This window comes from Balaenoptera musculus, chromosome 15, assembly GCF_009873245.2.
Source record: "Balaenoptera musculus isolate JJ_BM4_2016_0621 chromosome 15, mBalMus1.pri.v3, whole genome shotgun sequence".
Lineage (NCBI taxonomy): Eukaryota > Metazoa > Chordata > Mammalia > Artiodactyla > Balaenopteridae > Balaenoptera > Balaenoptera musculus.
Window position 1 is genome coordinate 45,758,927 of NC_045799.1, and position 24,170 is coordinate 45,783,096.

The 24,170-nt window shown below is 39.1% G+C and overlaps 1 protein-coding gene across 4 annotated transcripts in view; it reads right to left on the minus strand.

Moving 5' to 3' along the window:
* Nucleotides 1–24,170, minus strand: part of KIZ (kizuna centrosomal protein) — a 113,979-nt gene that overhangs the window by 55,499 nt on the left and 34,310 nt on the right. For all 4 annotated transcript variants that reach the window (XM_036826382.1, XM_036826381.1, XM_036826380.1 and 1 more), the window contains exons 5-6: nucleotides 14,872–15,517; nucleotides 14,176–14,491 (exon numbers count right to left, since the gene is read on the minus strand). In XM_036826382.1, coding sequence (XP_036682277.1) covers nucleotides 14,176–14,491; nucleotides 14,872–15,517 — 962 coding nt within the window. The remainder of the gene's footprint in view (nucleotides 1–14,175; nucleotides 14,492–14,871; nucleotides 15,518–24,170) is intronic.

Below are 24,170 nucleotides of genomic sequence, written 5' to 3' on the forward strand. Positions count from 1 at the left end.
AGAGAGCAAGAGAATAAAAACTCAAGTCCAGGTCTACCAAGGAAGGGGAACCCTAATAAATCATCCACACTTGGAATTGGAAACTCATAGGGCTACTTCCTACAGATAAGGGTGAAACAGATAAAGTCTAGCCCTCAGAGGGACCAAAGCCTGGTTTCAACCCATCTCAATCCTCAGACCTGGATGAAAGTGACCCAGGACTGCTTCTGCCCGAGACGCTGCCAGGAGCAAATATAAATCCTCTTTAGGTTTCTTCCTGAAACTCATATATTTTATATATATAAAAGTCATTCCAAAAAAGAGCAAAGAAAAAAGGGGACATAATTATTGACACAGTAGAAATTCTAAAGTATAAAATATGCCCACAAATTTGAAAACTTAGAAAATGGATCTCTTTCTAGTATAGATTTTCAAAGCTGACTGAAAATACATGAAAACCTGAATATACATATAAGCATTTAAGAACTGGAATAAGTAATCAAACAAAAAATGAGGAAATTTTCATCAGCAGACCTGTCTTGCTGGTGAAAGCAGCTCTTTTGTAACCTTTGCAAGTGCTTCTCAGCATTCCCCACACTGCCTTTTGCTCCAGGTCACCTCTTCTGACTGAGGCCAGCAGCCTGTGATGAGACGGCTGGCAAAGGTGGGACACCAGGCTGAGGCTGGCCAATGGAGAGTTCTTTTAACATCTGTATACACACCGGGTGATAATGGCTGTAATTACTGCCTACTCTGCTGACAATCAGGTCTCAGGATTACTGCCCTCTTGAAAACCTGGTTATGGACTTTAAAAATTCAAACCAAAACAAAGATAAGAAAAGTCTCAGATTTTTCAGATCAAAACAGCTGAGCTAACAGGAGAGGCACACGCAAGACTGGAGAATCAAGTGCCAGGTAGAATGTGAAGGGGATGCACTGCCCACCCCACCCCCACCCCGGCACCGGGTTATTTTTTCCAGAAGTGTAAGGCACAGCCTTACTTTGAGAACAAAAGCCAGAATATTTGGGGTGGCAAGAAAAAGCTCAGGGGAGCACCTGTATTGAGGGGCAGAGGTCATGTCCAGGAAAAACAAGCGACAGTGAAGAAAAAAAACAACTGCGAACAGATATCTGAAGGTGCCATCACATCAGAAGGAACACTGCTGCATTTATCAATGTGCTTCCAGCTCCTCTAAAAGTGAACTCTGGGTAAATTCTAAAGAATTTGGTTGTAACCTATTACTCCAGGCAACATGATTTCCAGCAGCAAGTCTTTCTCAGATGCAAGAATTTCCTTCCTATATTTAACTTCTGAGGGGTTAAATTAAAATCACTGGATGAGATTCAATCTATGTGATAGCATTTTTAAGACCTTGAGAAACCAAGGCTTTCATCTGACTTAGCTTAAAAGGCAGTATTACATTTAGCTTTCAGGCACGCTCCAGGGGGAGAAAGAACAAAGCAACTCTGCAAGTACTTTGTTCAAGCTGGAAGAAAGGTACATAGCACTTCATCAGCTTATTTGAGGCTGGAAGGCACAAAAATCAATATGCAAAGAGCCAAAGGTCAAACTGCCCCTGCTTGGTTTTCTTTTCTTTTTCTAATTAAAGAATCTATTTGTTTCTTGAGCTTCCTTATTCAACCTTATGAAATATTATCCTTGATGACACTCCAGTTACGTAGGCAGTGGAGAGAATAACTGACAGACAGTTAAGAATGCAGACTCTGGACCCAGACGGCTGAGTTCAAAGCACACTGAGCCACTTTGTGACTCTGAACAACCTCTCTGTTTCTCAGTTTCCGCCTCTATAAGATGACGATGACAATAGGAATAAATGGGTTATTATAAATAAAGCTCTCACAACAGTGTCTGGCACAGAGTTGGTGCTACTGAAGGGAACACCACCACCGTCATGGTTGTGATTTGCATGGCAGAGCACAGAAATTAGGAGCATGAATTCTGGCATCTGCCTGCCAGGCTGGACGCCACCTGTACCTCCAGCCAGCTGTGTGCCCTAGGAAGGTTATTTAATATCTCTAAACCCCACTTAAAACACTCTACTTGGCATCTATAGCACAAGCCTGGCCCTCAGTTCTCCTCACTCTTCACTGCAGACTCCTCCCAGACTCCTTTTCTGGTTCCTTCTGATCTTCCTGACCTTGAATGTGGAGTCAGGCCTTGGGCTGCTTTCCTATGTATGCTTACTTCCTAATGGTCCTCTCAGGGCCCATGGCTTTAAAACGCATTTATACTATGATGATTCAGTAGAGTTGCAGGATACAAAGTCAACACACAAAAGATTAGTTGCATTTCTATACAATGAACAATCTAAAGGGGAAATTAAGAAAATAATCCCATTTACAATAGCATAAAAGAACAAAATAGGGACTTCCCTGGTGGTCCAGCAGTTAAGACTCCGTGCTCCCAATGCAGGGGGCCCGGGTTCGATCCCTGGTCAGGGAACTAGATCCCACATGCAGCAACTAAAGATCCCGCGTGTCACAACTAAGACCCGACGCAGCCAAATAAATAAATATTTTTAAAAAAATTGTTACTCCTGTTACATTGTTTAAAAAAAAAACAAAAAGAACAAAATACTTAAAAATAAACTTAACCAAGGAGGCAAGTTGTACATTGAAAACTACAAAACACTGTTGAAAGAAATTGAAGAAAGCACAAATAAATGGAAAGACAACTTGTGTTCTGGGTTTGAAGACTTAATACTGTTAAAATGTATATACTACCCAACATGATCTACAGATTCAATGCAATCCCTCAACCTCCCAGTGGCATTTTTTACAGAAAAATAGCAAACAATCCTAAAATTCATTTGGAACCACAAAGGACTCTGAATAGCCAAAATAATATTGAGAAAAAAGAAAACAGGAGGGCTCACTTTGTTTTAAAACATATTACAAAGCTACAGTAATCAAAACAGCATGGTACTGGCATAAATACAGACATAGACAAATGGAACAGAATAAAGCCATGCACATACAGCCAACTGATCTTCGACAAGAGTGTCATGATGGGGAACATACACTATGGGGAAAAGACAATCTCTTCCACAAATGGTGTTGGAAAACTGGATAGCTACATGCAAAAGAACAAAGCTGGACCCTTACATTACACCATACAAAAATCAACTCAAAATGGATTAAAGACTTAAATGTAAGACCTGAAGCTATAGAACTCCTAGAAGAAAACACAGGGGAAAAGCTACCTGACACTGGTCTTAGCAAAGATATCTTGGATATGACACCAAAAGCACAGGCAACAAAAGCAAAAATAGACAAGTGGGATGATATCAAACTGAAAAAATTCTACACAGCAAAGGAAGCCAGCAACAAAATACAAAGGCAACCTACTGAATGGGAGAAAATATTTGCATATCATTTGTCTGATAAGGGGTCAATATCCAAAATATATAAAGAACTCATACAACTTAACAGCAAAAAACCCAAACAATCTGATTAAAAATGGGCAGAGGATCTGAATAGACATCTTTCCAAAGAAGATATACAGATAGCCAACAAGTACATGAAAAGGTTCTCAACATCACTGATCATCAGGGAAATGCAATCAAAACCACAATGAGATATCATCTTACACATGTTAGAATTGCTATCATCAAAAAGAAAAGAAATAACAAGTGTTGGCAAGGATGTAGAGAGAAGGGAAACCTTGTGCACTGTTGGTGGGAATGTAAATTGCTGCAGCCACTATGGAAAACAGTATGGAGGTTCCTCAAAAAATTAAAAATAGAACTACCATATGATCCAGCAATTCCAGTTCTGGGTATTTATCTGAAAGAAATGAAAACACTAACTTGAAGAGATATACACACCCCCAGGTTCACTGAAGCATCATTTACAATAGTCAAGATACGGAAGCAACCTAAGTGTCCAGTGACGGATGAGTGGATAAAGAAATTGTTCTACATATTTACAATGGAATATTATTCAACCATAAAAAAGAAGGAAATCCTGCAATTTGTGACAACATGGATGGACTTTGAGGGCATTATGCTAAGTGAAATAAATCAGGGAAAGACAAATGCTGTATGACCTCACTTATATGTAGAATCTAAAAAAAACTCAATTAATAGATACAGAAAACAGATTGGTGGTTTGGTGGTTGCCAGAGGTGGGCAAAGGGTGGGAGGAGGCCAAATGGGTGAAGGCAGTGAAGTGTACAAACTTCCAGTTATAAAATAAGTTCTGGGGATGTAACATAGAGCATGGTGACTATAGTTAATAATACTGTAGTATATATTTGAAGGTTGTTAAGAGAGTAAATCCTTAAAATTTTCACAATAAGAAAAAATTTTTAACCATGTGTGGTGTTGGATGTTACTAGCCTTACTGTGATGATCATTTTGCAATGCATACAAATATCAGATCATTATGTTGTACACCTGAGACTAATATAAAGTTATATGTCAATTATATCTCAATAAAAAAAAATAATATCTTCAAATGAAAGATAACCAGTCCCCCAAAAGTTAACTTTTCATCAACATGCTGGAACAAGTGGACATGCACATGCCAAAAAAAAAAAGAATCCAAACACAGACATTATACCCTTCACAAAAATTTACTCAAAATGGTTCACAGTTCTAAACGTAAAACACAAAACTATAAAACTCCTAAAAGATAACATAAGAGAAAACCTAAATGACTCTGGATATAGCGATGACTTTTTAGATACAACACCAAAGGCATGGATCCATGAAAGAATTAATTGATAAGCTGGACTTGATTAAAAGGAAAAACTCATACTCTACAAAAGATAACGCCAAGAGAATGAGAAGACAACCCACATACTGGGAGAAAATATTTGCAAAAGACACGTTTGATAAAGGACTGTTATCCAAAATATATAAAGAACTCTTAAAATTCAACAGTAAGAAAAATAACAGCTCAATTAAAACTGGGCCAAAGACCTTAACAGAGATCTCACCAAAGAAGATGTACTTACAGCAAATAAGCATATGTAATGATGTTCCACACCCTATGTCATCAGGGAAATGCAAATTAAAACAACAATGAGGGGAAATCCCTGGCGGTCCGGTGGTTAAGACTCCATGCTTCCACTGCAGGAGGCATGGGTTCGATCCCTGGTCAGGGAACTAAGATCCCACAAGCCACATAGCACAGCCATACATACATACATACATACATACATAAAACAATGAAATACCACTGCACAACGATAAGAATGGCCCAAATCCAGAACACTGATAACACCAAATGATGGTGAGGATGTGGAGCGACAAGAACTCCCATTCATTGCTGGTAAGAATGCAAAATGCTACAGCCACTTTGGTAGACAGTTTGGAAATCTCTTACAAAACTTACAGAAGTAATGGGAATACTAGAAGAAAAAAGAGAGAAAGGAGCAGAAGGAAAATCTGAAGAAATAATGGCTGAGAATTTTCCAAACCACAGATCCAGGAAGTTCAGAGAACACCAAACAGGATACACACCCAAAACAGCACACCTAGGAATATCATAAAAATCCTTAATGTGTATGTATGCAACAACAGAGCATCAAAATACATAAGCAAAAACTGGTAGAACTGCAAGAAGAAATAGATAAATCCACTCTTACAGTTGAATACTTCAACTCACCTATACCAGTAACTGATATATCTAGCAGGTAAACAGTCAGCAAGGATACAGCTGAACTGGAGAGCACCATTAATCAACTTGATCTAACTGACATATATAGGATACTTCATCCAACAACAGCAAAATACACATTATTCTCAAGCTCACATGGAACATTTGCCAAGATAAACCACATTCTGGGCCATAAAACACACCTCAACAAAGTTAAAAGAACAAAAGTCATAGAAAGTATGCTCTCAGATCACAATAAGATCTATAACAGAAAGATAACAGGAAATCTAAAAATGTTTGGAGATTAAACAACACACTTCTAGATAACACACTGGTCAAAGAAGAAGTCTTAAGAGAAATTTTAAAATATTTTGAATTGAATGAAAATGAAAATACAACTTATCAAAATTTATGAGATGCAGTGAAAACAGTACTTACAGGGAAATTTATAACATTAAATGCATGTTTTAGAAAAGAAGAAAGATCTAAAATAAATAATCAAAGCTTCTACCCTAGGAAACGAGAAAAAAGAGCAGGTTAAATCCAAAGTAAGCAGGAGAAATAATAAAATTTAGAGCAGAAACCAATGAAATTGAAAACAAGAGAACAAAAAAGAAAATCAACAAAGCAAAAAGCTGGTTATTTAAAAAAGAAACAAAACAACAAACCAAAATGGATAAACCTCTAGTCAGGTGTATTTGTCTGCTCAGGCTGCCATAACAAAATACCACAAACTGTGTTAAACAACAGGAATTTATTTTTCATAATTCTGGAGGCAGGGAAGTCCAAGGTCAAGGTGCTGACTGATTTGGTCCCTGGTGAGACTTGCAGATTGGCCCCCTTCTGTGTCCTCACATAGCACAGAAGGAAGAGCTCTGGTGTCTCTTCCTCTTCTTACAAGGGCACCACCTCTATAGGATTAGGGCCTCACCCTTATGACTTCATTTAACTTTTTATCGCCTCTTCACAGATCTTATCTATAAATATAGTCACTTGGGCACTGGGGCTTCAACATATAAATTTTGGGGACACAAACAAATTCAGTCTACAACAACAGGCTAACCAAGAAAAAAAGAAGACACAGATATTAGAAATAAGGGACTATCATTATTGATCCCATGGACATTAAAAGGATAATAAAGGAGTAATAAGAACTCTATGCTCACAAATTTCTTAACTTAGATGAAATGGACCAATTTCTTGAAGGATACAATCTACCAAATCTCACACAAACAGATGTAGGTAATATGAGTAGAACCATGTATGTTAAGGAAACTGAATCAATAATAATCTTCCAAAACAAAACACCAGGTCCAGTTGGGTTCACTGGTGAATTCTACTGAATATTTAAAGAAGAAATTATACCAATTCTCTACAATCTTTTTCAGAGGATAGAAGCAGAGGGAATACTTCCTAACTCATTTTATAAAGCTAGCATTACCTTTATACCCAAAACAAAGACATCAGAAGAAAGGAAAACTACAGATCAGTATCTCTCATGAACACAGATGCAAAGATCCTTAACAAAATATTAGCAAGCTGACTCCATCAATGTATAAAAAAATTATACACCATGACCAAATGAATTCTATCCCAGGCATGGAAGGCTGATTCAACATTTGAAAATTAATGAATGAAATCCATCACAACAGGCTAAAGAAGAAAAATCAGATGATCATATCATTAGGTATAGAAAAAGCATAAGAAAAAGTCAACATTCATTCATGATAAAAACTCTCAGACCTGGAATAGAGGGCAACTTCCTCAACTTGATAAAGAACATCTACAAAAAAACCTACAGCTAACATTATGCTTAATGGGGAAGAACAAGATTCTTTCCCTATAAGATCAAGAACAAGGCAAGAATGTCCCTTCTCACCACTACTACTCAACACTGTACTAGAAGTCCTAACTAATATAATAAGACAGAAAAAGGAAATACAAGACATAGATTAAAAGAGAAATAAAACTGTCTTTAATCAAAGATGACATGCTTGTCTATGTGGAAAATGCCAAAGAATCAACCAAAAAACTCCAAAACCCTGGAACTAATCAATGATTATAGCAATGTTGCAGGATATAAGGTTAATATACAAAAGTCAATTCCTTTCCTATACAGCAGCAATGAATAATTGGGATTTAAAATTAAAAACACAATACCATTTACATTAGCACCAAAAAAAGAAGTACTTAAGAATAAGTCTAACAATATATGTACAAGAACTGCAAGAAGAAAACTGCAGAACTGATGAAAGAAATCAACATCTAAATAAATGGAGAGATAGATAGTCCAATTTCATGCATAGGAATACTCAACACTGTTAAGATGTCAGTGCTTCCCAACTTGATCTATGGATTCAATACAATTTCAGTCAAAGTTCCAGCACGTTATTTTTTTGGGGGCAACACTGACAAATAGATTCTAACATTTATAGGGAAGGGCAAAAGACTCAGAGTAGCCAATGCAGCACTGAAGAAAAATGAAGTCAGAGGCCTGATACTTCACGACTTCAAGATTTACTATAAAGCAGCCATAATCAAGACAGTATGGTATTGGTGAAGAAACAGATAGATAATGGAACAGAATACAGAGCCCAGAAATAGACCCACACAAATATAGTCAACTGTTCTTTTATGAAGGAGCAAAGACAATTCAGTGGAGAAAGGATAGTCTTTTCAACAGATGGTAGTGGAACAAACAGATATCCATATATCCACATGAAAAAAAATAAATCTAGACACTGACCTTATATCTTTCACAAAAATTAACTCAAAATGATCATAGATCTAAATGTAAAATGCAAAACTATAATATTTCTAGAAGATAACATAAGAGGAAATCTAGGTGACCTTGGATTTGGTGATGATTTTTAGATACAATACCAAACACACAATGAAAGGACAAAATTGATAAGCTGGACTTTATGAAAATGAAAAACTTCTGGGGCTCTCAAGATGGCTGGTTGGTGCCTTGAGTAGCTCATACCAGCAGCAGTGGTGGAACTTGCTGCTGGTGCCGGCCACCCCTAGAGTGGCTTAAAAAGAGAAATAAAAGAAAACAAAAACAAAATCTTCTGTTCTGAAAAAGACACTGTCAAGAAAATGGAAAGACAAGCTGCAGACTGGGAGAAAATATTTGAAAATCACATTATCTCTCTGATAAAGGACCTATATCTGAAATATACAAAGAGCTCTTAACTCAACAATAAGGGCCTCCCTGGTGGCACAGTGGTTAAGAATCCACCTGTCAATGCAGGGGACACGGGTTCGAGCCCTGGTCTGGGAAGATCCCACATGCCACGGAGCAACTAAGCCCGTGCACAACTACTGAGCTTGCATTCTAGAGCCCGCAAGCCACAACTACTGAGCCCGAGTGCCACAACTACTGAAGCCCACGTGTCTGGAGCCCATGCTCTGCAACAAGGGAAGCCACCCAACGAGAAGTCCGCACACCTCAACAAAGAGTAGCCCCTGCTCGCTGCAACTAGAGAGAAGCCCGTGTGCAGCAACAAAGACCCAACACAGCCAAAAATAAAAATAAATAAATATATTTAAAAAAAAAACCCTCAACAATAAAAAAAATGAACCCAATTAAAAAATAGGCAAAAGATCTGAACAGACATCTCACCAAAGAAGATATATGAATGGTAAATAAGTACATGAAAAGATGCTCAACATCATATGTCATCAGGGAATTGCAAATGAAAACAATGAGATATCATAACATACCTATTAGGATGGCTAAAATCGAGAAAACCAACAACACCAAATGCTGACGAGGATGTACAGCAACAAGAACTCTCATTCATTGTTCATGAGAATAAAAATGGTACAGCCTCTGTGGAAGACAATTTGGGGGTTTCTTACAAAGCTAAACATAGTCTTACCATACACTCCAGCAATTGCGCTCCTCGGTATATTTACCTAAATGAGATGAAACCCTATGTCCACACAAAAACCTCCAGACAGATGTCTACAGCAGCTTTATTCATAGTTGCCAAAACGTGGCAGCCACAGAGATGTTCTTCAATAGGTGAATGGATAAACTGTGGTATATCCAGATAATGGAATATTATTCAGCACTGAAAAGAAATGAGCTATCAGGCCATGAAAAGACAGGACGGAATCTAAAATGCATACTGCTTAGTGAAAGAAGTCGATCTGAAAAGGCCACATACTGTCTAACTCCAAGTACATGACATTTGGAAAAGGTAAAACTACAGAGACAATAAAAAAATCAGTGGTTACCAGAGGTTTGGGTGATGGGGAGGAAAGAGAGATGAGCAGATGGAGCAAAGGGAATTTTTAGACAGTAAAACTACTTTGGATGACATTGCAAAGGCGGATCTATGACATTACACATTTGTAAACAAACAGAGCAAAACAAAAAACTCTCAATACATTGCTTCATTCACTAGAGAAAGAACCAGAGAAATAATGTTTGCATGAGAAACAGCTTGTTGGTTAATACAGATGTGCATACCCACTTTTCTAGGTCCCTACCTGTCTACCCCCTTCCATCCCTGCTCACCTGCATGTGGCCCTGTGTGAAAAGGCACCTGCTCAGATGGTGAGGGTACAGGGAAGGGAAAGCACTGGTTATTCTGGCTGCTGGGCTGCTCACTCCACCCCCCTGTCATCATGTGCTCCCACACTGGACCCTGAACACATCTGATTCAGCCTGTTATGTGTAGCAACTTCTACCCATACAATCCTTGCAAAGTTATAATCCTCGATTCCAGTTCTTCAATTGTATTAATTTTCTATTGCTACATAACAAATTACCACAAATTTAGCATGTAACACAAATTTATCTCACAGTTCCCAGGGGTCTGGGGTATGGGTATGGGTTAGTGGGGTCTCCACTCAGTGTCACGAGGCTGAAATCAAGGTGTCAGCTGGGATGCAATCTCATCTAAGACTCAGGGTCCTCTTCCGGGTTCACTGTTATCTGGCTGAGTTCAGTTCCTTATGACGGAAGGACTGAGGCCCTCAGCTCCCAGATGCTGCACACCACTTCCTGCCACGTGGCCTCCACAAGATGGCAGGTAAACAGGAGAATATCTCAGCTGCTTTGAATCTCTGAGCCCAGTCCTTTTTAAAGCCTGATCCATTTACATCAGGTCCAATCTGGATGAGTCCTTTTGATTATCTGCAAAATTCTTCATCTCTGTCATATGACATCCTAATCACGGCAGGCAGCTCCATCACCCTCACTGTCCTGCCCACACTCAAGGTGAGGGGATCATACAGGTGTACACCAGGGGCGGGAATTTCGAGGGCCATCTCAGAATTCTGGCTACCTCATGGGTAAGTCATCCTGATGAAACTAACATCAGATTAATTCTCCTAAATCAAGTGATTCACCATACTACCCTTCTCTCAAAATAGCCTTCAACAGTTCTGCAAAACATAGAGATGAACTCTAAATACGTTAACTGGATACTCAAGGCCTTTCTCAACCATGTCCCAGGAGACATTTCAAACCTCCACTCTGACAACCCCTCATGGATAAGCCTTCAGCCACACCCTCTGCCTGCCCCCTGCGCCCTTGTGTTCTCTGTACCTGCGTTCCTAGTTGCACTCTTCCTTCAGACCTAATCCACCCCTTTTCCTCCTCCTCCTTATTCAAACCTGTACATCCTTTAAGATGCTGCGTCAACACCTGTATAAAACCTTTCCTGACCCTTTGGACTCACATCAAGCTTATCTTTATTTAAATTTGTCCTAAAGTACTGTGGTGGGTTACAAAAAATGATGATAAACTTCTCATCCCTGGATACACACCCTTTGCAACGCAACTCTGCCACTCACCTCATCAAGAGATGGGCTGTCTTTATCTACCTTTTGACACTGTGCTGGGCCCTGTGAATGTTTTTAGCCAATGGGACATTAGCAAACATGATGCAAGCAGACACTTAAGAAGCATCTGTGCACTGGCCTTGCCCTCTTGCTGTCTTGGGAACCCTGCTACCTCTACCAGGTGACTGAGGCTGGACTAATCTCCCAGATGAGGGACAAGTGGCCAAGTTATCCCTGTGGCCCCAACGGACACTGGGCCAACCACCTGTCACATGACAAATAATAAGTGTCTGGTGTTTTAAGTCATGGGGCTTTGTACCGACATTTGTAGCAAACTACTCACTCCTTAAGAAAATAAAAGATTCGAGGGCCTCCTTTTCAACATTTCTTTTGTGCAGCTTCATTGTAGTAAGCGTTCTTCTGAGAAGAGGTAATTGCAGCTTGCAATGGAGGGTCAGCTCATGTGCATGAATCACATGCTCAACATTTGGAGGTAGCCATGGGAGCAGGCCATGAAGCTTCTCAAAGTCACTTGGCTTTTAAAGGTGGAAGCAACCCCAGTGTCCATCAACAGATGAGTGGATAAACAAAATGTGGTTTATCCATACATTGGACTGTGATTCAGCCATAAAAATAAATGAAGTTCTGAAACATGCTACAACATGGATGCACTGGGGAACCAAAATATTCATGTGACTTGCCTTCTCATGAGACTCGTTTTATTGTGTCCTGGAACCAGACTGCAGTATCTCCCAGGTGTGTCTGAAGTCATCATCATCACTCTCATCAAATCAGAGGTTCCAGTTTCCTGTTCAAATCCTTCTGTGTGTCTTCCTTTGTCCCACCTCTTCACCTTTGTTAACTAAAATCCCTTCTAGTAATTTCTCTCCAGGCCCTCAACAGATCCTAAAGTAAACTGAGAACCTCTGAGGTCAGAGCAGTACTGTGTAAGTATGAAGTCACAGGCTCAGGTTAATAATCAACCCTCTGAGCAAAGAAGAAGAGCAAATGCTAGAGAGGAAAGAAGAGAATGCAGGCACTCAAGAGCAGTGGGGAGTCGGCAAGTTAGCCAGCACCATTTAAAACCACCATCAATCTATGCCTGGGGAGGACTTTCACCACAGACAATCAACAGACTCAAATTTGGTAACATGCACACAGAAAACCACCACTGCTGACTGACCTTTCATTCTGGGGGCATTCTATTAAAACAAACTTTCAAAAATTCCCCAAATGCCCCTATTTTCCAACAACTTTTGGAAAACTATATACCAACATTTCAAGGAGCTTGGTTTTAGGGTTACAGGAAACAGTCATTCACATAGGAGAATAGGAGATAGAAGGTTCTTAATTCTATACACACTCAACTTTTTTCATCTCAGAAAAGGACTGAGTCCTGGGTAAGTACACTAGTCCTCCAGTTAGTTAGCCTACCAAAATACTAACTTGTCCAATGAACTTGTCCAATGAACTATAAAAAGAAGCCTGCAAATACAAACCTAAAACAGAAACGTTCTCTTTTTAGTAATAAAGTTTCTAATGATGTATTAATAGTATGTAATACCCGTACTTCCTCGATGAGAGAGAAGTATTATTACTAGAAAAACCCATCTGGCTTGCCTCTGCAATAAAGCCAGTCTCCCAAGGACAAGACCATGTTGGTTCTTCCATCCACAGTGCAAATACTTTGCACTGTGGATGTTCTTAATAAGTATGTCTTGAACATCAGTTTGGAGGCAATCAGACTATAAATTAAACTTTTCACCGTAAGTAGGTAATGAGTGGTAAGAGGCAATATATTAAAAGGTTCAATGGTGCTTTAAAGAGAACATGCACCATGCATACAAGAACACCGCCTGGCTTTTCACTGTTGCTGGGACTGTTGGAAAGAGAGAGACAGATGGTATCATAGTGTAACAACATTCTGTGGGAGAGGGGTCGGCAAGGCTGTGTGGAGGGTCTGCCCCCATGGCCTATGTGTCACTCCTATGCCCCTGGCCTTGGTATCCTCATTTTAAAAGGCGAGCTCTACCTCGGGTTGTGTACTTAAGTTCCTTGTATCCCTAAGAGATTTGATGCTATTTGTGCTACTTTTATTGCAGAATTGGTTCTCAACAGTTTCCATGTTTTCTACAATTCCACTATCTCCAATCAACAGTAAAAAATCATATATGAGCTTTTATCACTTGGATATTGTAAGTGTTCAAAATATATAACACCGATGTTCCTATTTACCCTTAAAGACTCCAATGTCTTCACTTTTACATTCAGAAAATGAAAGCTGCCTTAGATATACAATTACAAAAATTTATTAATGCATATTTAATTGTATGACAAAAATGACACTCTGGCAAGGGACAGAAGGATTAAGCAAATTAATTAGATACAAAGTTCTTAGTCTCAAAAGCTGAATTCCTAGGAAGTTTAAGTGTTTGTCACCTGTGTTACTACAACTCCAAAATGATTGATTTTCTAAAAGGATGGCGGGTAGGGGGTGGGGGGAATGACTTATGAATTAACCAGGGATTCTTTAGATATAATTATAAACCGCCAATCACCATGATTTCAATGATATTCAGGCTTTTAAAGCTATTTCATAAAAAAAAAGAAAAGAAGAAAAGAAATTAGTCCTTATCTAAAAGACTATTTATGAGACTTAAGGAACTTATACATTCATGGCTGAGTGTTCAGTAATATACTCCCAGTGGAATGGTCTCTAAAAATGTCTATAACTAGAAACAGAACAGTGAAAAAAATTGAATGGCTTACTCTCTTGTTGGCGAGTTAGTGGAGGATTCCTTTTTTGAATCTGGAGAGCTTAGGGTTTGCAAAATACAATTATGTTTTTCAGTGGACGGGGCATCTCTTTCTTGCTTGGAGTGAATTAAATTTAAGGCCTCTATTCCATCTTCTTCCTCCACCGTGTCACCTGGATTTGGCTGTGGTTCTGGACTCCTTAAAATCAGATCCTCTTCACTTACAGAAACTGTGAGGTCACTGCTGCTGCTCTCACTCTCCACCTCCTGCTCTTCCCACATTTTTCTGCAGGGCTCCCGTGTCTCTGGGTCCCGGCGAGGAGGATGATCTGTAAAGGGGACATGAACAGATTACTGATCACTGACTTCAGGCAGCAGCAAGGGGTAAGACGTCCTACCTCCCAGAGCAGAGCTGCTCATCCGTTAGAGACGTGTAGAAACAATCCACAGCGAACTACAGTATTTTAAGACCCATGAAAAATATTTTAAAAATATCACAGTGGGTTTAAAAATCAGAGAATTTGCTTGCAAAAATATTTCCATGTACATAGTTAAGAACTCATTAGAATGGAATTTGTTGGCAAAGTCACTACTTTGTTTTTTGACAGATACAATTAGACAGTATTTTGTATTCTTACATAAGACCATCACCACCCAAAAAACTAAATACCAACAAAAATCAGCAAACCATTTCAGCCTCTCACCCCACCTGAGGAAGCTTCCCAGGCAGGATGCTTCTCTTGAGAACGCTCGTTTTCAGATGCACTGTATTCTGAGCCTGACGGCGGAGAGACTGGAGGTCTGGCTCTTTCTTCCTCGACTTCAATATGCTCCTGTGTCAATATTTCTCCCTCTGATCCCTCTGATCTGCTGGAACTGTCACACTTTAAATCAGTGGTTCTGTTCTCTGGACTTAATCTCTCCTGTAATGGGGAATGGAGTTCAGCAGACTTTCTGCCTTCAGATAAATTACTCTTGCCCTGACGTGCGTTGCTTCCTATCTCCAAGCAATGAGTTTGTTCCTCCTCAGACAATGCGCTGGCTGTGACTGGCGTTTTCTCACCCATCTGAAGAGATGTCTTTCCATCTATTCTGTCAGACTTATTTAAGCACTGTATGTCACTATGAGTTTGTACTACATAGCTGTCTGTCACATTACTGCTCCGGGCTGTCTGTTGGTGTGAATGTGGGTCGGGAATTGAAAAGTTCTTTGTGGCTTGGGGAGATTTCTGCTCTGTACTGAAATCTCCAACGCCTGAGACGGCTGACATTTGGCGGCCCATAAAGATTGTTGCTGGTTGATACAATCCTCTTGACGCGGCGGTCCCTGAGTTAATTTCTGTTGGCATTACAACCTGAAGCACCAAAAGACATGAAAATTAAACAGGCTGTATATGAACAATGATTATTTAGGTTGTTTTCAGAAATGAAATTAGGTCAGGAAGCAGGACCAATGAAAGCAACACCTACCATGTTCTATAAAACTCATGGCTTCCTACAAAATGAATGACCAAAAAACAGTACAGTCCACACTATTTAATTGTAGTAACAATACTGGTTCACAAAGCAAATATTGTCAGGGAACTATGGAATCTGTATTTTTCAAAAAGAGATACATACATTGCATTGTACAGCTATGTGCATGTATTTAATGCCACTGAACTGTACACTCAAACATGGTTAAAATGGTAAATTTTCTGTTATGTATATTCTACCACAATTAAAAAAATAAACTTTGAGTTCCAACCACTTTCCACAGAGAAGTGGATTTGACGAAGCTAAAGAGGTACTTGAACAAAAAAAAACGGGGGCATATAAAGGACTATTGGGGGTTTCAAAACTCTATTTCTAGTAGTGTGTGTAATATTAAAAAACTTGCAATAATCACATATTCAAGACTGCATTAAAACATACTGCATATGTGCAAAATAATCTAATTTCCTGTCAAACTGAAAATAACAGCAGTTTTTTTCTGAACAACTTCAAGTAATTTTAAAGACATTTAAAGCAATTTAAATTCATTGGCATGTCTATGGGGAGAATGAGCATTGTCTCTTCCTTAAAAAGAGAGAGAGGAGGGGATGAGGGTGGGATGGGAAAGAGAAACAGAAGCAACTGGTTCAGCGGCTTGATCAAGGACACACAATGGGAAGCAGAACTGGAAGTAACAATCATAAAGCCTTGAAGAAGTTAAGTGTTTTTCTTCCAAAGGGACCAAAGCATCTCCACATACATAATAGCATTTAGTCCACAGAGCACTATAGGTTGATGGGGAGATGCATCTGCACCCCTCCTCTGCAGATGGAAAAACTGAGGCCAAAATTTTCAGAGAAAATGTCATTCACATAGCTGAAACAGAATCTAGGTCTTACTTCTCTTCAAACATACTGTCTCTTCTATTTCTAAAGATAAAACAAACAACTTTGAAGCAAAAACAAATGAAAAGGGATGTCAGAGAAATGGCGGAATAAGGACCTCTCAAAATTCTCTGCTCTGTTAAAGAAACAATAACAGTGGAAAACATCTTCAGAATAACTTTTCAGAACTCTGGAAATTAACTAAAGGCTTGCAGCAATCTGAGGAACACTTATTCAAGAAAAGTAACTGAATCTTGATAAGAACAGCAGCACTTCACGGTGTTTTAACTTGCCCTATTCCCATTTCCCCCTCCTCCAGTCTGCAGTAACCTTGAAAATCAGCAGCCTGTAATCACAGCCTGTAAACCAGCACCCTTATAGACACTGAAAGGAGTGGAAAAGGATTGGAACTCTTTCAAAGCTCCATTCCCAGAGAACTGACATTATTTGACCTGTCTAGTAGCTCCCTGGAAGACCACCCTCACAAGACTGTCTTTATTTGACCTGACTTGGAGCTCACACAGCGCGAACAGCCTTTCACCGGGGGTTATTTGTCAAAAATAAGCAGAGGCAAAATGTTTAACATCAAGGCTGCCTAAGGCAGTGGATAACAGCTGGGCAAACAATAGGCTAACTAAAATAACTTAAAAGGAAAAGCTGGTGAATGAGCTGTCCACAGGAGGCTTTGAAAAGCTCCAGCATATTCCTGGAAACCTAGACTGTGGGCATGCTCAGTAAAAGTCCTGAGGGGGCGCTGGTTCTGGAAGGAGAGAGATTTGCGGCCTGTGCATGCGCAGTTCGCTGCCCGGGCTGTCCGGCTCCGGCCGTGGCAGTTCCGCACCAGCACGACTTCGGCGCCGGATCCAGTTTCCCGCCACCTGACCATGCTCCTGGGAGACACCCCACCTCACTGTCACTTGGAGTTTTGTGGGGGTCAGGCGTCCAAGAAGATTGAGGTTTGCTTGATACGTGGCGTGTGCGAGACTCCTGAGGACGACTCCAGAACCATGGGCCTCCGGCATCCAGGTCATTGAGATTCCACATATAAGTGACATCATACGATATTTGTCTTTGTCTGACTTACTTAATGAACTTTTTATGAACAGCATCCATGTGGCTGACAGGGTCTTGGTGCTCCGGCCGGGTGTCAGGCCTGAGCCTCTGAGGTGGGAGAGCCAAGTTTAGGACACTGGACCACCAGAGACTTCCCAGCCCCACGTAGTATCAATCGGTGAGAGCTCTCCCAGAGATCTCCGTCTCAACGCTAAGACCCAGCTCCATTTAATGACCAGCAAGCTCCAGTGCTGGACACCCCATGCCAAACAACTAGCAAGACAGGAACCCCACCCATTAGCAGAGAGGCCGCCTAAAATCATAAAAAGTTCACAGATACCCCAAAACACACCATCAGATGCGGTCCTGCCCACCAAAAATATAAGAATCAGCCTCATCCACCAGAACACAGGCACAAGTCTCCTCCACCAGGAAGCCTACACAACCTACTGAACCAACCTTAGCCACTGGGGACAGACACCAAAAACAACAGGAACTATGAACCTGCAGCCTGAGAAAAGGAGACCCCAAACACAGTAAGTTAAGCAAAATGGGAAGACAGAGAAGTATACAGCAGATGAAGGAGCAAGGTAAAAACTCCACCAGACCAAACAAATGAAGAGGAAATAGACAGTCTACCTGAAAAACGATTCAGAGTAATGATAGTAAAGATGATCCAAAATCTTAGAAATACAATGGAGAAAATACAAGAAACGTTTAACAAGGACACAGAAGAACGAAAGAGAAAACAAACAATGATGAACAACACAATAAATGAAATAAAAAATTCTCTATAAGAAATCAACAACAGACTAACTGAGGCACAAGAACGGATAAGTGACCCGGAAGATAAAATAGTGGAAATAACTACCACAGAGCAGAATAAAGAAAAAAGAATGAAAAGAATTGAGGACAGTCTCAGAGACCTCTGGGACATTACATGCACCAACATTCAAATTATAGGGGTCCCAGAAGAAGAAGAGAAAAAGAAAGGGAATGAGAAAATATTTGAAGAGATTATTGTTGAAAACTTCCCTAATATGGGAAAGGAAATAGTCAATCAATTACAAGAAGCACAGAGAGTCCCATACAGGATAAATCCAAGGAGAAACACACCAAGACACATATTAATCAAACTATCAAAAATTAAATACAAAGAAAAAATATTAAAAGCAGCAAGGGAAAAGCAACAAATAACACACAAGGGAATCCCCATAAGGTTAACAGCTGATCTTTCAGCAGAAACTTTGCAAGCCAGAAGGGAGTGACAGGACATATATAAAGCGATGAAAGGGAAAAACCTACAACCAAGATTACTCTACACAGCAAGGATCTCATTCAGATTTGATGGAGAAATTAAAAGCTTTACAGACAAGCAAAAGTTAAGAGAATTCAGCACCACCAAACCAGCTTTACAACAAATGCTAAAGGAACTACTCTAGGCAGGAAACACAAGAGAAGGAAAAGACCTACAATAACAAACCCAAAACAATTAAGAAAATGGTGATAGGAACATACATATCGATAATTACCTTAAATGTAAATGGATTAAATGCTTCAACCAAAAAACATAGACTGGCTGAATGGATACAGAAATAAGACCCATATATATGCTGTCTGCAAGAGACCCACTTCAGACCTAGGGCACATACAGACTGAAAGTGAGGGGATGGAGAAAGATATTTCATGCAAATGGAAATCAAAAGAAGGCTGCAGTAGCAATTCTCTTATCAGACAAAACAGACTTTTAAATAAAGACTATTACAAGAGACAAAGAAGGACACTACATAATGATCAAGGGATCAATCCAAGAAGAAGATATAACAATTGTAAATATTTATGCACCCAACATAGGAGCACCTCAATACATAAGGTAAATGCTAACAGCCATAAAAGGGGAAATCGACAGTAACACAATAATAGTAGGGGACTTTAACACCCCACTTTCACCAATGGACAGATCATCCAAAATGAAAATAAATAAGGAAACACAAGCTTTAAATGATACATTAAACAAGATGGACTTAATTGATATTTATAGGACATTCCATCCCAAAACAACAGAATACACTTTCTTCTCAAATGCTCATGGAACATTCTCCAGGATAGATCATATCTTGGGTCACAAATCAAGCCTTGGTAAATTTAAGAATATTGAAATTGTGTCAAGTATCTTTTCCGACCACAATGCTATGACTAGATATCAATTACAGGAAAAAAACTGTAAAAAAACCCACAAACACATGGAGGCTAAACAATATACGACTAAATAACCAAGAGCTCACTGAAGAAATCAAAGAGGAAATCAAAAAATACCTAGAAACAAATGACAATGAAAACACGACGACCCAAAACCTATGGAATGCAGCAAAAGCAGTTCTAAGAGGGAAGTTTATAGCAATACAATCCTACCTCAAGAAACAAGAAACATCTCAAACAAACAACCTAACCTTACACCTAAAGCAGTTAGAGAGAGAAGAACAAAAAAAACCCCCAAAGTTAGCAGAAGGAAAGAAATCATAAAGATCAGATCAGAAATAAATGAAAAGGAAATGAAGGAAACAAGAGCAAAGATCAACAAAACTAAAAGCTGGTTCTCTGAGAAGATAAACAAAATTGATAAACCATAGGCCAGACTCATCAAGAAAAAAAGGGAGAAGACTCAAATCAACAGTTAGAAATGAAAAAGGAGAAGTAACAACTGACACTGAAGAAATACAAAACATCATTAGAGATTACTACAAGCAACTATACGCCAAAAAAATGGACAACCTGGAAGAAATGGACAAACTCTTAGAAAAGCACAACCTTCCGAGACTGAACCAGGAAGAAATAGAAAATATAAACAGACCAATCACAAACACTGAAATTGAAACTGTGATTAAAAATCTTCCAACAAACAAAAGCCCAGGACCAGATGGCTTCACAGGTGAATTCTATCAAACATTTAGAGAAGAGTTAACACCTATCCTTCTCAAACTCTTCCAAAATATAGAAGAGGGAGGAACACTCCCAAACTCATTCTATGAGGACACCATCTCCCTGATACCAAAACCAAACGAATATGTCACAAAAAAAGAAAACTACAGGCCAATATCACTGATGAACACAGATGCAACAATTCTCAACAAAACACTAGCAAACAGAATCCAACAGCACATTAAAAAGATCATACACCATGATCAAGTGGGGTTTATCCCAGGAACGGCAAGGATTCTTCAATATATGCAAATCAATCAATGTATATACACCATATTAACAAACTGAAGGATAAAAACCATATGATAATCTCAATAGATGCAGAAAAAGCTTTCAACAAAATTCAACACCCATTTATGATAAAAGCTCTCCAGAAAGTAGGCATAGAGGGAATATACCTCAACATAATAAAGGCCATATATGACAAACCCACAGCCAACATCGTTCTCAATGGTGAAAAACTGACACCATTTTCACTAAGATCAGAAACAAGACAAGGTTGCCCACATTCACCACTATTATTCTACATAATTTTGGAAGTTTTAGCCACAGCAATCAAAGAAAAAGAAATAAAAGGAATCCAAATTGGAAAAGAAAAAGTAAAACTGTCACTGTTTGCAGATGATATGATACTATACATAGAGAATCCTAAAGATGCTAAGATGCTACCAGAAAACTACTAGAGCTAATCAATGAATTTGGTAAAGTAGCAGGATACAAAATTAATGCACAGAAATCTCTTGCATTCCTATACACTAATGATATCTGACAGAAATGATATCTGAAATATCTGAAAGAGAAATTAAGGAAACACTCTCATTTACCACTGCAACAAAAAGAATAAAATACCTAGGAATAAACCTACCTAAGGAGACAAAAGACCTGTATACACAAAACTATAAGACAGTGATGAAAGAAATTAAAGATGATACAAACAGATAGACAGATATACCATGTTCATGGATTGGAAGAATCAACATTGTGAAAATGACTATACTACACAAAGCAATCTACAGATTCAAGGCAATCCCTATCAAACTACCATTTTTCACAGAACTAGAACAAAAACTTTCACAATTTGTATGGAAACACAAAAGACCACAAATAGCCAAAGCGATCCTGAGAAAGAAAAACAGAGCAGGAGCACTCAGGTTCCCTGACTTCAGACTATACTACAAAGCTACAGTAATCAAGGCCGTATGGTACTGGCACAAAAACAGAAATATAGATCAACGGAACAGGATAGAAAGCCCAGAGATAAACCCACGCACATATGGTCACCTTATCTTTGATAAAGGAGGCCAGAATATACAATGGAGAAAAGACAGCCTCTTCAATAAGTGGTGCTGGGAAAACAGGACAGCTACATGTAAAAGAATGAAGTTACAACACCCCCTAATACCATACACAAAAATAAACTCAAAATGGATTAAAGCCCTAAATGCAAGGCTAGACATTATAAAACTCTTAGAGGAAAACACAGGCAGAACACTCTATGACATAAATCACAGCAAGATCCTTTCTGAGCCACCTCCTAGAGAAATGGAAATAAAAACAAAAATAAGCAAATGGGACCTAATGAAACTTAAAAGCTTTTGCACAGCAAAGGAAACCATAAACAAGACGAAATGACAACCCTCAGAATGGGAGAAAATATTTGCAAACAAATCAACAGACAAAGGATTAATCTCCAAAATATATAAAGAGCTCATGCAGCTCAATATCAAAAAAACAAACAACCCAATCCAAAAATGGGCAGAAGACCTAAACAGACATTTCTCCAAAGAAGATATACAGATTGCCAACAAACACATGAAAGGATGCTCAACATCACTAATCATTAGAGAATTGCAAATCAAAACTACAATGAGGTATCACCTCACACCAGTCAGAATGGCCATCATCAAAACATCTACAAACAATAAATGTTGGAGAGGGCGTGGAGAAAAGGGAACCCTCTTGCAGTGTTGGTGGGAATGTAAATTGATGCAGCCACTATGGAGAACAATATGGAGGTTCCTTAAGAAACTAAAAATAGAACTACTATATGACCCAGCAATCCCACTACTGGGCATATACCCTGAGAAAACCAGAATTCAAAAAGAGTCATGTACCACAATGTTCACTGCAGTACTATATACAATAGCCAGGACATGGAAGCAACCTAAATGTCCATCGACAGATGAATGGATAAAGAAGATGTGGCACATATATACAATGGAATATTACTCAGCCATAAAAAGAAACAAAATTGAGTTATTTGTAGTGAGGTGGATGGACCTAGAGTCTGTCATACAGAGTGAAGTAAGTCAGAAAGAGAAAAACAAATACCGTATGCTAACACATATATATGGAATCTAAAAAAAAAAAAAAAAGGTTCTGATGAACCTAGGGGCAGGAGAGGAATAAAGATGCAGATGTAGAGAATGGACTTGAGGACACGGGGAGGGGGAAGGGTAAGCTGGGACGAAGTGAGAGAGTGGCATGGACATATATACACTACCAAATGTAAAATAGATAGCTAGTGGGAAGCAGCTGCATAGCACAGGGAGATCAGCTCGGTGCTCTGTGACCACCCAGAGGGGTGGGATAGGGAGGTTGGGAGGGAGACACAAGAGGGAGGCGATATGGGGATATATGTGTACATATAGCTGATTCACTTTGTTATACAGCAGAAACTAACACAACATGGTAAAGCAATTATACTCCAATAAAGATGTTAAAAAAAAAAAAAAGAAAAGTCCTGAGAAGGGCCTAAGCTGTCACCTCAGGCTTACCTTTCAAGGTAAGCTCTGGGCGAGCACTGACATGAAGGCTAAGGTGGAGCTGTAAACTGCCTGGATGACTGCCAAAGCCCCTTGGCAAAGACTGTGAGAATTACAGGTTTCAGGCATTTGAAGAAAGCTCTGTCTAATCATTAGCTGGTTACTAAGCTAACTGAACAGAAACTTCAGTGACCACACATGATGCAAAATACAGACTTTACACAATTCAGAAAATCACTAAGCAAGCAAACAAAAACAATAAACTCTAGGAAGGGGTAAATCTGACGTTCATTTTATTACTTAAAATGTCCAAAAGTTAACAAAAAATTATGAGATGTTAAGAGAAACAAGAAGGTATGATCCATACACAGGAGGAAAAAAAGCAGTCAATAGAAACTATCCCTGAAATCCTGAGGAAAAAGAACAAAGCAGGAGACATAACCCTCCCAGACTTCAGACAATGCTACAAAGCTACGGTAATCAAAATGGCCTGGTATTGGCACAAACACAGACACATGGATCAATCTAACAGAATAGAGAGCCTAGAAATAAACCCACACACCTACAGTCAATTAATCTTCAACACAGGAGGTAAGAATACACAATGGGAAAAAGCAAGTGGTGTTGGAAAAGTTGCACAGCCGCATGTAAATCAATGAAGTTAGAACACACTCTCACACCATACACAAAAATAAACTCAACATGGCTTAAAGACTTAAACATAAGACATGACACCATAAAACTCCTAGAAGAGAACACAGGCAAAACATTCTCTGACATAAATCCTACAAATGTCTTCTTAGGTCACTCTCCTCAGGCAATAGAAATAAAAACAAAAATAAACAAATGGGACC